Source organism: Ammodytes marinus (genome assembly GCF_949987685.1).
Source record: "Ammodytes marinus genome assembly, chromosome: 13".
NCBI classification, from domain to species: domain Eukaryota; kingdom Metazoa; phylum Chordata; class Actinopteri; order Uranoscopiformes; family Ammodytidae; genus Ammodytes; species Ammodytes marinus.
Window position 1 is genome coordinate 17,098,126 of NC_137217.1, and position 14,696 is coordinate 17,112,821.

A 14,696-nucleotide genomic window follows, 5' to 3' on the forward strand; every position below is an offset into this window, starting at 1 on the left:
AAATCTGAGTTTAAATGAAGATATTCTATAATTAGAGGCAACACACATAGTAGTATAGCTACACAATGCAAGTTCCAAAGATAATCCTACCTCCAAGCATAACCTTACACTTGATCAGGAAATGGACTGCCAATTTACAGTTTTACTGATAAGTTAACCTAATTCTCACTACTAGCGATAGCAGTCAGTGTGACCTTGTCACAGGAAAAGCACAGATGTTACTAATAACATTAGCAATAGCAATAGTAAATGATGGTGGAAAGCCATGACAGTGTGACAGTGAGCCAGCATGAATAATACCCGGTATTTACAAAACTGTTATTCTGTCTTTTGATGCTTTCTGGCATCTCCTGCACTCTGTTTTTGAAAAGGCTCAGTCATTTCCTGTTAAGTATTTATCAACATGTTTTAAGTATTTTTGTGGGAACAATGTAAGTCTATGGAAAAGAGGAATACGCTATAGGCTTTATATGATCAATTGGTTGTTAGTTTAAGCATCTCATGGGGTTTCTTGAAAAAAGAAAAAAGGGCTGTGACAAGCCTTACGCAGTCAATGTTCTCAAAACAGCCACAAGGGAGCAGTTTCTGTTCCAGACAGTTGGACCAAGTGCTGACAAAGAAACTGTTGCAACTGTGTCCTGTTGGAATGTAGGAGACAAACGTGCAGATTTTTTTCTGTTTTGTTTTATATACAAGGGTCATAATGAATGATGTTTAACAGCGGGACATTTAAATGAAAAAGAAAAATGCTCACAAGTCAATATCCAATATTGGTATTATGGTCAGTATTTCACATATTTTACTAAATATTTTCACTTTTGTACTACTTGTATGTTAATAAGTCATTCTAAAGTCCAGGCTGCTGCAGCCACTGACCATATTTGCTACATGAGAAATTCCTAATCTACTCATGAGTGCTTAGTTGCATTCCTAGAGAGCTAACTGCCTTTGGATGCCAGGGCCAGCATCCAAACAATGCAACAGTTCAACTTTGGATATTGAAGAAAAAGGCAAAAGGCAACAATACAAACAGTTAGCTTCTCCAAAAAGGCTATTTAAAGTGTGTACACTTTGGCATGCAGCTGTTACACTTGAGAGTTGAGCCCTACATACAATTGATATGGTGGATTCCTGTTATATTACGATGTGATGTAACAATCTCAATTTGTGAGCCATTCAGGCCTTCATCACTTAATAAATGTGTGTTACCCGGTCAGCAAGATAACACTTGACTTGTCTCCTTGATGAGATTAAGTTCTGTTGTGTGAGATTTGCCTCTCAGTTCAGCTTGGCCTTTATCTACAGTCAATTGGAAAGGCAGTGACAATGACAAAGAGTAAAATCTACAAAAACCAAACAATCTCCGTCACTCAAATAAGTATCAAGAAGAAGAAATAAACAACAAACATATTTATTAACACCTTTGTTGTCAATATGTGTGAACCTGTGTACATAAATAAAGGCCTATTCAATAATTCAGCTTTAGGCTTAATACTAACTGGGAGGATCGACCTTGCTTTGTTGTATGTTTTCTTTGTCCAATAAGTAACCTGCTCCAGTCCGTGTCAGAGCATGCTTATCTCTACACTCAGTCATACTCCTGTCGAAACTGCCTCGCTCGGTTTCAGGTGCTGTTAAAATTCTCACGCGTAAGCGTAGGAGAGGAGCATGGTGGGTGTTGTAGTTACGGCCCGCGAGAGGCCACTCCTCCGCCGAGGATCGCCGAGTTGTTCTAAAACTTCCAATCCCAAAATGCTTTGTGCATGAGAGCAAACAGGAGCGCAGGTCTGTAACGTGAGTGAGGAGGCGGACGCCGCAGATCCGCCCTGGAAAAAGAAGTGGCAACGATAGTGGATTGGCCTCTTTTTCTGCCGCACTGAAGCGAAAATCTACAACCACCTCATGATTACGGTGAGCTCAAACGTTGTTTTCTTTGTAGTTAATGACTTTCCTTGAGGTATTTTCAAACACGAAATTGTAGGATCTGCTTTATTAATTTGTAACTACAGAGTAGGCTATACAAACACACCTGTCCAGAGTAGACGCTTACAAGTGTGGGCTGTCGCAGCTCTTAATCGGTAATGTATTGTAAGATTTGTTTTTAGAATATTTCCAAACGAAAAAGTAAACTGAACAAAAGTTAACATGAATCCCACTAGGCCCACAGTGCGTTATTGCAGAGCAGCATATCACCAGGTTTGGCGATTTCCACTGTCAGTGCACTGTGATTATAGCAAAGTGGCGCTGAGAGCACCGTCTTCTGTGTCATCATCATAGGCTTGACAAGACCAACCTGTTTTTGTGCACTGGTGTCTGGTGTAAGAAACCACATTATTAATGACTGACTCACTGTGACTAGTCATGAATAGGTAGTGTACTTTTTAGTCAACCAAGTGACAGGCCGAAGAGCTCAGGCATTATTCCATGCTTTGAAACAGTTAATGTCACAGTGAGAAGCCCTGCGGAGAAAGCCTGGGGCAAACTGTGTTCAGTGAAACAGTGTTGAGGCAAAACAATAACTATGCTCTCATCAAGGTCTTCTGCTGTGTTCGTATTGGTTGTTGTCAGGTGCCTTTTAAGCATTCAAAAATATTTGTTGAGAAGTTTAGGGCTGCAATTAACAATTAGTTTATTATTAAATTTCGCAATTTTTTTTCCAAATAATATAATTTTTTAAATGTCTATCAAATTTAGACAAACAGTATGGTTGAAAGGTAAAATTAAAACAATATTGTATTTTTGTTTAGAAATGAAATTATGGCAGCTGGAAGAGCACACTCCTTCCGTCGTGTTGGGAGTCTCATGCGGAGTAAATCTGAGGGGACGCTGATCGATCTGGATGACAGTGTTTCAGTCAGTGACAACCTGAGTGGTAAATTCTCATTTTGAAGCACCCTGTATCCTAGATATGAGAACCTGTTGATATTCTTCATAAGCGTCCTAAACGAAAACTAATATTTTCCCAGGTGGACGTGTGACACAAGCTTCACAGAACTCCGATTGGTCACTTTTACAGCCAGAAGTTGGACTTTCATCTCAGTCAAGGAATCCCTTTTGGAACAAACTGTCCGCATCAAATCCTTTCTTGGATGACATCATACACAGCAGCACAGACAAACACATTTCCAACACATCAAATGTGAAACAAGACAGTGAAAAAGATTTGGACACAGACAACATCAGCACATACGATGATAACATCAGCACATCCTCCGATGAAGGGAACGTGGGGAACTTTTTGTCAAAAAAAAAAGATGTCAGCAACAGATCTGGGAGATGGAGAAGTGCTTCAGACATCCTGGGTGATCTGGAGCGAAAAGTGCCAAAACGAGAAAGCAGCTTCCAAATGCCTGGCCCAGTGTTGAACCCAGATTTTGAGTGGCTAAAGAATGACAGAGAGGCCTACAAGATGGCATGGCTGAGTCACAGGCAGCTTACCCGCTCCTGCTTGGACTTAAATCTGATGAGCCAAAGTCCGGGTTGGGCTCAGACCCAGGCCACTAACTTTCAGGTTATCTGCAAGATAGACCACACCGGGGGAGCTGTACAGTTACCAGACTCAGAAATCAGCATCCATGTCCCAGAGGGCCATGTTCCTCCTGGAGAAGTCCAGGAAGTAACACTAAAAGCAATGCTAGACCCTCCTCCTGGACTCAATAACAACTATGTGACTACCATGAGTCCACTTCTTGAAGTGGTCCTTAGCAACATCAACACAAAGGAGAGGATCTCTCTGGATATTAAACTGTCTGGAGAGGTGAAGAATGATCCATTAAGTCAGGTGATGACAACTATGGTTGGCCTAGTGTCAAACAAAAGAGAGGGGCCTTATATTAAAGTGAACGACTGTTACATTTACAAGAACATGATGCAGATGAAGCTGCAGGACCTGAAGACACACTTTTATGTGATTGCAGTCGCGGAGGCCTCTGCAATACAGTCCCCTGCAACATCAGTGTGGGATTACCTTGACCGCCAAATCACAGTAGCAGTCTATGGTCCCCGGTACATCCATCCGTCATTTAAAGCTGTAATTGTGGTCTGTGGACATGAGGATGTTCCACCGAAGCTTCCGTGTTCTGTTATCTGCAGAGGAAACAAAAACTTGCCCCCACTTGTGCTGCAACTTTGGGGAAAACATGGGTTTTCACCAGACAAACTGAACGACCTGCAAGTCGCAATTAGCCTAACAGACTCCGTGTTTAAAATCAAACCTGAGGACAAACTAAAAGAAGTGAGACAAAGCCATCTCAAAATAGGGACAGTTTTGCATCTGCCAGTTGCATTATCTTGCGATACTAATACTGAAATGACTCCTTTTAAATTAAATCTAGAAGTGAAGGAATCAAACGCTGAAACTGTTGCACATTTCCATGTGACTTCCCCACCGGCAGCACCCATCAGATCAGAAAAGCGGGCACCGAAGCAGATAGAAAAGCGGATTGAAATGGCAAGAGCCTCGCCTATTCCAGAGGAAAGTGTTGCAGATTCCGCAGAATTCACAGACAGACCTGTGAACCTGAAGTGGTATGGTATAGCCCTGAAGTCAGTACTCCGCCAACCACGTGTGGACTACCTTCTGGAGTACTTCAAGGGGGACACCGTGGCTCTCCTCTCCCGAGAGACTGTTCGGTCAGTTGGTAACTCAAAAGTGAAGGAGTGGTACATCGGTTTCCTCCGAGGCAGGACGGGTTTGGTTCACTGCAAAAACGTCAAGCTCATAACCAGAGACCAAGTGATTGACTTCACCGGCATTAAGATCACCTCAGAGGTCCTCTTGGACAATATGACTCTGCCCTTCAAGAAGCTTACATACATGTACTCCGCTATCCAGACACAGATAACTGAGCACATAACCAGCTGGAAGGGTTTGGCAGATGCTTTAGGGTACAGGAACCTGTCACTGGACACCATCACACGGAGGCACGCTGAAACTGAGGCAGATAAAGTGGCCTGTGTGCTGGAAAAGCTGAAGGAAGACTGCCACACTGGGAAGACCAAGAAAAAGTTTCTGCATGAGCTCATGGTGGTAAGTAGACAAAAGCAATATATTGTTTCTGATAAAATCACATGGCTAATGAAAGAGCTTCTTTTTTATTGAACATTTCCGCCATGGTTGTGCATTGCATCCTCGAAAAAATGCATGGCAAAATTGAGCATGGCTTTCCATGGTTTCTGTGACAGTGTACCTATGTTTTATACGCAAAAGGGTCTGTTGAAGATGGACTCAGTGAATCTTATGGCCCAGCTGATCCAGAACACAGTCATTCTGTCCACCGCTGTGGAGCTGGGAATTCGATGGCGGGAGCTCGCTGAGAAGATGGGGAAACTCTCCAGTGCTCAGATAGCCGGCTACGAGGCACCACACCGAGGGAAGAGCGGAGAAGTTGGTCCCCAGGTCAGTTTAACAGTATACACTGATACAGCAAGTAATGAGATGCAGATAATGCTGTCGAGGAATCAGCAATTTAGCAATTTATTCTGTATTTCCTGTACTGTTTCAGTCCATGTGGAAACCCGCCTATGACTTTCTGTACTCCTGGAGTCAGCGTTATGGAGCCAACTACAAGAACATGATCCAGGATCTGCACCTGGTCCTGGACAAAATGAAAAACCCTGCCACCAGGCAGTGGAGGCATCTGACAGGTGCCCTCATCACAGTGAACTGTATCGATCTATTTCAAGCCTCCGCACACCCAAACCCCTAAACCTTATGCGAACGCACTCTAGTGACAGCAACCTCCATGCACTTGGAAAACATGGATACAGAAATATTGGTTACACAGCAATCAGCTTTTGATGTTGTTAAGTGATTTTGGCTCTTTTTACTTTCATCTGGTTTTACTTGATGTTGTTTTTATTACTTTTTTATTTACACAAAGCATTTGTTGAAATTCAATCAGGTACTTGCACTGTATGCTTAGATCCCACTCATAGTAATATATGTTTTGAGCTATGAAGGAATGTCACTTCCTCATGCAAAATTAAGTGTAGGTTGTCACTTTCTTTACATGTCACTCTGCGCAAATGTGATGATGCCTTGATGTAGAATTTTATTTTGGTAGATTTTCAATCAAATGGTTATGAAGGTCAGTAGTTCCGCCGTGTATTGATATTTTTACTAATCTTTTATTCCTTTGCCTTTCTGAATCACTGACTGTATTTAGTTAATTTTCTCTAATTCAAATCCACATCAGCCTAATGCACCCTGTGAAAAGTTTGTATCAGTGGGACTTTGAGGTTTACTTTTCCATAAACTACTGTAAATACTTAAATGGACCATCAGAAAACTGATGAATGTGAATACCCTCCGTCTGTGTACTGAAAGCGACAATGTTCTACCAAAGTGAAGGTATGCTGGCGCCTGCTGGAAACAAACCTTAAAAGATACAACTACAAGTGTCATACACTATTAAATATTAGTGCATTTGCTATTTTTATACTGTAATGTTTTAGATATGTATAAAAGCAGATCATTTCACGCGATGTACAATGTAACGGTTACAAATGAACTGTTATGATGTTTAGCATGATACTGTTGGTATTGCCAAATGGAAACCTCAGTGTTCAGATTGGTGCCATATACAGTAGGCAGTGTCTTCAATCACTGAAACGTTAAATGATGATTCTACATTTTATACTGAAATTAAATCATGTTATATGGAGATGTGAATATATGTTAACCGCAGTAGACAATCGGTCTGTTTACCTTGTAATGAAATATACTAATAACTAGGGAGTTTTAATAACTAAGAAGTTACTAACTTGACTATATTGTTATTTAAATGGTACTTTAACACTTGAACAACTCGTGATGTCTGTCATTTATTGGTGTTAAATCACACCAGAGAAAACATTTAACTTTTCCCCCAAAGTGTTTTCCACAGTTTGCTTTTGCCTACACTGTTTGTTTAAGCTAGTTTCAGTTGAGAGCATTGTTTGCCTGCTCTATCAAACAGAGAGCCCAGGCTGCTGAATCCACTTCACTTTGGCTCCTGGAATGCACCTCAGCTAAAGTAAATCAAATAAGGCAAATGGTATCAAGCAACCCTGTGAACTGATTTTATCTCCAAGCTGAGACTGATTGTATGAAGTTGGGGAGTTTAATGAGGACTGAAGATAGAGTATGTGTGTGATAATTCTGCATGGAGGAGTTTAGAGGGGAAAATCAAGGACAAAATCGGTGATATGAAATATTGTCTTCAATGTTTGGTTCAGACCCAAAACAAGTGGTTATTTTCACATCACTCCTGGATTTTTTTTCTTTTTAAAATAACAAATCTTATATAAACATCCACCAGAAAAGAGAGGAGCCATATCCTTCTTCCTTTCATTACACTCTTAATGCAACCTTTACTTCCTGCTCGGACAGAATTATGTCACTTCTCTGGAAGCAATAAATAAAAATCAGGGAACTGTACCCCATAATTTAGTGTTAAGCCTAGTGCTTGGGAAAACATACATTTCATGATATGGCAAAACCTTGAGGAATTGGACATTTCTCCCTAAAACATAGGCAGCATTCTGTGGTGCAGACCTGAGCAAATCAAACCTTTTATTGTACAAGATGTAAAGAGCATACCACATCATAAAGTCACTTGTCACAACTAAAACATTGGTAACACTTTACAATAAGGTACACAAAAAAAGAGTAGTTACCCTTTTAAAAAGGTTAGTTACCCTTTTGAAAAGAGTAGTTACCCTTTTCAAAAAGAGTAGTTACACTTTTCAAAAAGAGTAGTTACCCTTTTTGAAAAGAGTAGTTACCCTTTTTGAAAAGAGTAGTTACCCTTTTCAAAAAGAGTAGTTACACTTTTGAAAAGAGTAGTTACACTTTTGAAAAGAGTAGTTACCCTTTTCAAAAAGAGTAGTTACACTTTTCAAAAAGAGTAGTTACCCTTTTTGAAAAGAGTAGTTACCCTTTTTGAAAAGAGTAGTTACACTTTTGAAAAGAGTAGTTACCCTTTTGAAAAGAGTAGTTACCCTTTTCAAAAAGAGTAGTTACACTTTTCAAAAAGAGTAGTTACCCTTTTTGAAAAGAGTAGTTACCCTTTTCAAAAAGAGTAGTTACACTTTTGAAAAGAGTAGTTACCCTTTTCAAAAAGAGTAGTTACACTTTTCAAAAAGGGTAACTACTCTTTTTGAAAAGTGTAACTACTCTTTTTGAAAAGAGTAGTTACACTTTTGAAAAGAGTAGTTACCCTTTTGAAAAGAGTAGTTACCCTTTTTGAAAAGAGTAGTTACCCTTTTCAAAAAGAGTAGTTACACTTTTGAAAAGAGTAGTTACCCTTTTGAAAAGAGTAGTTACCCTTTTCAAAAAGAGTAGTTACACTTTTCAAAAAGAGTAGTTACACTTTTTGAAAAGAGTAGTTACCCTTTTTGAAAAGAGTAGTTACCCTTTTCAAAAAGAGTAGTTACACTTTTGAAAAGAGTAGTTACCCTTTTGAAAAGAGTAGTTACCCTTTTCGAAAAGAGTAGTTACCCTTTTTGAAAAGAGTAGTTACCCTTTTCAAAAAGAGTAGTTACACTTTTGAAAAGAGTAGTTACCCTTTTTGAAAAGAGTAGTTACCCTTTTAAAAAGGTTAGTTACCCTTTTGAAAAGGTTAGTTACCCTTTTGAAAAAGAGTAGTTACCCTTTTGAAAAGGTTAGTTACCCTTTTGAAAAGGTATGTTTTTGAATTTTCTCCATCCACTTAGAATGGGGCTGTGGAGTCATTTTTGGAAAATAACATTTCAGATCCACATACATATTTTCATATATTTTCATATTTTCGGGGTCCTGGGGCCCATTCCAGAGGAGGTAATTTCAAACTCCTGAAAAAGTTGAACATTTTGAAAGTTATTAGAGGAAAAGCATTCTCAAACTCTCGACTTAGGCAAATTTCACTTAGTTCAAAAGGGTAACTAACCTTTTCAAAAGGGTAACTACTCTTTTTGAAAAGGGTAACTACTCTTTTCAAAAGTGTAACTACTCTTTTTGAAAAGGGTAACTACTCTTTTCAAAAGTGTAACTACTCTTTTTGAAAAGGGTAACTACTCTTTTCAAAAAGGGTAACTACTCTTTTTGAAAAGTGTAACTACTCTTTTTGAAAAGGGTAACTACTCTTTTCAAAAGGGTAACTACTCTTTTCAAAAGTGTAACTACTCTTTTCAAAAGTGTAACTACTCTTTTTGAAAAGGGTAACTACTCTTTTCAAAAAGGGTAACTACTCTTTTCAAAAAGGGTAACTACTCTTTTTGAAAAGTGTAACTACTCTTTTTGAAAAGGGTAACTACTCTTTTCAAAAGTGTAACTACTCTTTTCAAAAGTGTAACTACTCTTTTTGAAAAGGGTAACTACTCTTTTTGAAAAGTGTAACTACTCTTTTTGAAAAGGGTAACTACTCTTTTCAAAAAGGGTAACTACTCTTTTTGAAAAGTGTAACTACTCTTTTTGAAAAGGGTAACTACTCTTTTCAAAAGGGTAACTAACCTTTTTAAAAGGGTAACTACTCTTTTTTTGTGTACCTTATTGTAAAGTGTTACCAAAACATTTAATAACTGACTTTCAAAACAAGTTCAAATACTCAAGGTAAGGGTTTAATAGCGCGCTCCCTCTGGCATGTACCACACTGGTCTTTGAGCAGCACTGTATCCTTTATTAGGCAGAGGACAAAGGTTCACTGTTTTAGAGAGAGTTGAACATGAGTGAGGGTCAGCTCAGAGGAAGGATTCTCTGTTGGTTTATCTACCCAAAGCTCCTGCTCGAAAATCACATCATAGATATGATAGTAAACAATGACTTAAAGAACCAAACATTAATGATTCATTGGAATTACTGAACATTGTTGCTACAGCTGAGAACATCTAAGATTATGAGCATCATGTGCTCAATTACTTTTAAAAAGAAGATAGCAATATTAATGTATTATAAATCATGTTCAATGTAACCTACTACGGTGATAAATGGATCAAGAAACAAAGAAGAGCTCTCGCTTGACTCTTTAAAAATAATATGTGTGTAATGTGAAGGGTGACGCTTTTGCTCTCCCATGCAGGCTAAAGCCCTGATTGTATAACAGTGAAAACAAACTGAAACTGTTTTCGAGGCATCCAATCTTAATATGGGCACTGCCTTTTTAGGTCCCCATTTATCAGGTGCAGTGAGGCGTTCAACTTCGTTACTAATTAAATGTGACCACTTTTGTTTTGGGAGCCTTTTATCCGGCAGCAGAGCAAGCGCTCAGATAACAATTATGAATGGGTTATTGCTGCCTGTCTGTCTGCTGGCAAGGTTTGTAACATTTGTGTAAGACAGAACTTCCATCTTCCATGTTGACTTGAGTGAAAATAGTGGTTCACATTACACCATTTTTCGGCTATTTTAAGGCCCATGTGTGGGTGCTGTTAAATAGACTAGTCTTGATATTGGTCAAGACCAATGCTTTCCATTGATGTGGTTCACCTGCCCACAAGCTTCTACTGTTACGCGCGCGCATAACACCGCAGAGCCCTTATGTCCAATTAACTAGGCTATTACTTTTCTATGAACACTTTGCAGCATTTAAGCTAGCCTACAACAATCAATTATACGACCATCTATTTGTATAATTAAACAAACTGAACAATTGAACACAAATGACACACAATAGTCTACATTAAAAGAGCCATGCTCACCAGTGTGAGCAACACACATTTTTAGGCAAGCAGACAAACATCAGTTTGTTGTTGTATGCACTCACCTGTCAGAGTTGAATGTCTCTCTCTCTCTCTCTCTCTCTCTCTCTCTCTCTCTCTCTCTCTCTCTCTCTCTCTCTCTCTCTCTCTCTCTCTCTCTCTCTCTCTCTCTCTCTCTCTCTCTCTGTCTTCCACAATCTGCTCCAGGTTCATCTTCCCTGTTCGTTTATTCTTTAAGAACAGATGAAAGGCCTCAGACACATGCACCTCCCTCGAGGTAAATTTTCTTCAGTGCAAACCTCAACCATTGCATTTAGCATGCTAGCCAGTATCGGCATGCACCACCTGTTGGTCGCGAAACATCATGGGTGCATCGTGCATGTTTTATTTGGGTCACGAACCGTGCTCGCTGTCTGGTTAAACTGTTTGTGTTTGTTTGTTTGTTACTGTGACAGGCATCACCTGTGGAGTGGTTTACGTTCAAACAGGGCCGGCCGGCGTCACTTTGACCAACGTCACCTTATCCTGCGGCATAAATACAGACCTCTTCTAATTGGTCCACAGTAAAACAAGCCCAGGTAAAAATAAAAATAAAAGATCTGATCCGCCTAAATTGGTATCGGTTGTCTACATTTTAATCAGTGCACCCTATTAATTTTTCATCATTTATGCTGCACACTATGAGATAATATTGATTGAGGATCCAACACGAGACCAGGATGACATGATAAAAGATAATAAGAGCAAAATGCAATGTAAAAAGTTATAGCCTATTTTATTTCTTGCTTGTAAACAATCTGGCTGGCTGGTACATTTTTTCATCTAGCCTACCTGCCACCTTGACTGGTAAGCCAAAGCCACACCTCTGCCAGACAATGTATGTATCCAGTCTGTAACTTTATTTCTGGAGATATTTTAGAATCAAATGCTTAGTCTGCTCTAAACAGGGTAGGTCTTCACAAATGGCAGTACCTAAATGAGTGGACATTTAATTTGTATCTTAAACAAAAGCTGAAAAACTGAAAAATAACTTCAGTTTCTAGGTAGTTTAAGGACCAGGATATATATGCTAGGGAAATTGACTCTATACAACACAATACAGCCACCTCAACAATTCAACTTTTTTTTATACCACATTTACTCCCACCTGTCTACTCCCACTTCTTGAGAGTAAGCTGTGTAGTGACTCATCACTCATGACGTCACACAATTTATTTTTCTTCTCTCTTTTTTGTCCACTCCTTGTCCTCGGTAGACCAGTGTCTCACTTTTTTACTTCACTCACAAAAGAGCCTTTTTAGTTGTTAGAAGGGGCTGACTTGAGCGTCCTTCCTGTTTTTTTTTCCCATCAAGATTATTTGAATAAAAAGGATCATATATACAGTAGATATCTCACGATCATCTCAGAGTAAAGGTGTTATGTTAACAACTTCTCCTGACTGCTTTGGTGTGTCACTCAGAGCTCAGTGCAAGCATGAACCACTGTTGTTCCTCATCATACGTCAACAAATGAACACATTAAGAAGTCCTTATCACTGACACTCCTGCCAAACCTGCACCAGCAGTAAGTCCTGCGTACAAGTGTGTGAATATTAGACTGTTTTATAAAGTGAAATGTGGGTTGAAATTGTCCTTTGTCTCCACTTTGCAGGACAAAAATGTGACACACTCTGACAAGTTTCTCACACTGCTCCCCAAAGTTCATCCCTTGACTGCGGCATTAGCATTAGAATTCCAGCAATGCACTGAGCTCGGCAGACGTCCAAGATGCAGAGGTTTGTTCTGCTATGCATGTTATGTCCGTATAGCAATATTCATGTGTTTTGTCTTGTGTCTTTCAAAAACACTCAACACGGATTGCATTTTAAGATCCCATCCTTCATCAAGAAAATGGACAAGGTGAGACCTCACAAACAAAGCGCCTTCTTGGCTGCTCAATGTGCTCTGGTGATCCGAGGTGGGATCCATGAGAGGTTGGCAGGATTGTATTTCCTGAAAGAGGAAAAGAAATGCTGAAATTGCGGGTTTTCATCTGGCTCATAACCCAGCTTACTCCAAAGTAAAACAAAACAAGTCCTTTAATGCATTATTTTCTCAACATAAATTCAGATGGTGCACTCACTGAGAAGATGGTCATTCCCCCTTATGTTGTAGTGAAGCACTGTACACTTCCAGTACTCACAACAGATGAATGGCTTTCCATGAACACAACATAAATTATGTGTTTGGCCTATTATACATATCAACTAAAGTTTATTTATTTAAATCTTAACTTTTCTTATCATTGTGTTCTTATTTTTGGCCTTGTTCACAGTTATTTGATTTATGATTAACTTTCATTGAGGTGAGCTTTCATGGTAAATCTATAATAGCATACTCTGTTTTCCTAATAGTAAAAAACAGACACAGACACAAGACCAATTTAAATCCAGTGGGTGGCGCCATTGCACTGACCTTGAGTGAATTTCAGGGCTTGACACAGTTTGTTAATTTCCACTACCTCTCATGTGATATTGCTTAACAACAACTTATTCATGAATTAATAAATCAAAATATGAAAATGGCCTCATTGTGTCTTTCAGATAAGGGAATTAACTAGTGGCCTCAACACAAATGTTTCCTGTTCTTCTCAGCGTGGCAGGTCATAAATAATAATAATAATAATAAAATAAATAATGAAATAAGTGCTGCTACATTTTATCATACTTTATTTATTTATTTTATATTTTGGTCAAATAAAATATGCAAGAATTACAGTGCTACAGAGATTTTGATAAATATTTATTAAAGTGGAGAAAGATAAAAGAAGATTGAAATATTTGGATTTGTTTTTAATTGGTTCCCCCTAATAAACTTATATAGTCACATGCATGTGATAAACATAACTATGATGATATAAATAGGAGTGATCAGAGTCCAAATAAAACAGTTTGTCTCTTGATTCCTGAAGCCAACAGCCATGGGAGCATTCCACAAATCACTTATGAACAGAAGCATTCCTCTGTCCTCTGGGGTATATAAGGCTTCATTTGGTTTGCCTCCATGATATATGCTGAGGGCAAGAAGTCATTTAGCTTTCAATTTATTAGCCTGGTGATTTATGCACGCTGCAAATGTGCTGTTGGTGTCTCTCAGCCCGCCATCCTTCCCCTATTCTCAATGCACCGTAATAATCTGGTGATAGATGATGTGAAATCAGAGAAAGTTCAGCAATTAGAAAAGTCAGACAAAAATAATAGGGGGTTTACAGTTTCTGTGGCTGCACTTCATTTATCACAAGTGTTTATGTCACTCACCTTTAGTAAAGGATTAAATACTGGGACTGCAGCAACCAGCACTATAGTTGGAGTCTATTTCCATCAAGTAAAGAAAACTCCCTACTAAATTCTTGCAGAAAATCATACATTCTGTGTTTAGATTTAGACGCATCAACTACAATATATATGTTTTGTAAATGGCACATAGCAATGCAAAATACCTGAAGTATTTTTAAAGTGGCTACGAGGAACTGTCAGTTTGTGTTAATAATTCTAGTGGCCCCTTTGGACAAAAGCGGCGTTTTTTTTATGACGCAGCTGTTCTTGGATGAACGTACTTGGACAAAAGCATTCAAAAAAATACATAAAAAAATCATCCTTTGCACTGCTGGTCTAGTTTGCTGTGACATATCATTTATGATCCTCAGAGGAAACATTTGTCTTTCAGAAATATTTAAAAGTTCCTCGTAGCTACTTTAAGGGGAAATCAATCAGGGATATAAATTGCTTGGGTCACAAAACACTGACAGAGATGTACCTTTGTACAACTGCAATGGTTTGTATGTTTCCAGTTATAGCTGAGTACAATGCCTTTCTGCTGACTAACAGCCTGCTTGGAACCTCTTCCAATGACCACCGCTGGGAAGGAGGAAGCTCTGTTACCAAATGACTCACAGGGCAGGAAAAAGACAACAACCTGGAGTGTCTGGCAGCATTCTGAGCCACTTTTGTAAGTAATCACCATCCCCATCCTTGGACACTCTCACTTTTTCCATCAAACCC

The 14,696-nt window shown here is 39.0% G+C and overlaps 1 protein-coding gene across 1 annotated transcript; it reads left to right on the forward strand.

The window, feature by feature from the left end:
• The first annotated feature begins 1,772 nt into the window (after window positions 1-1,772).
• On the forward strand, window positions 1,773-6,799 carry macc1 (MET transcriptional regulator MACC1). Its single transcript, XM_080038788.1, has 5 exons — window positions 1,773-1,911; window positions 2,748-2,872; window positions 2,967-5,029; window positions 5,210-5,398; window positions 5,505-6,799. The coding sequence occupies exons 2-5, from the start codon at window positions 2,758-2,760 to the stop codon at window positions 5,706-5,708; spliced, it is 2,571 nt and encodes an 856-aa protein (XP_079894914.1). The 5' UTR covers window positions 1,773-1,911; window positions 2,748-2,757; the 3' UTR covers window positions 5,709-6,799.
• The last annotated feature ends 7,897 nt before the right edge of the window (window positions 6,800-14,696 follow it).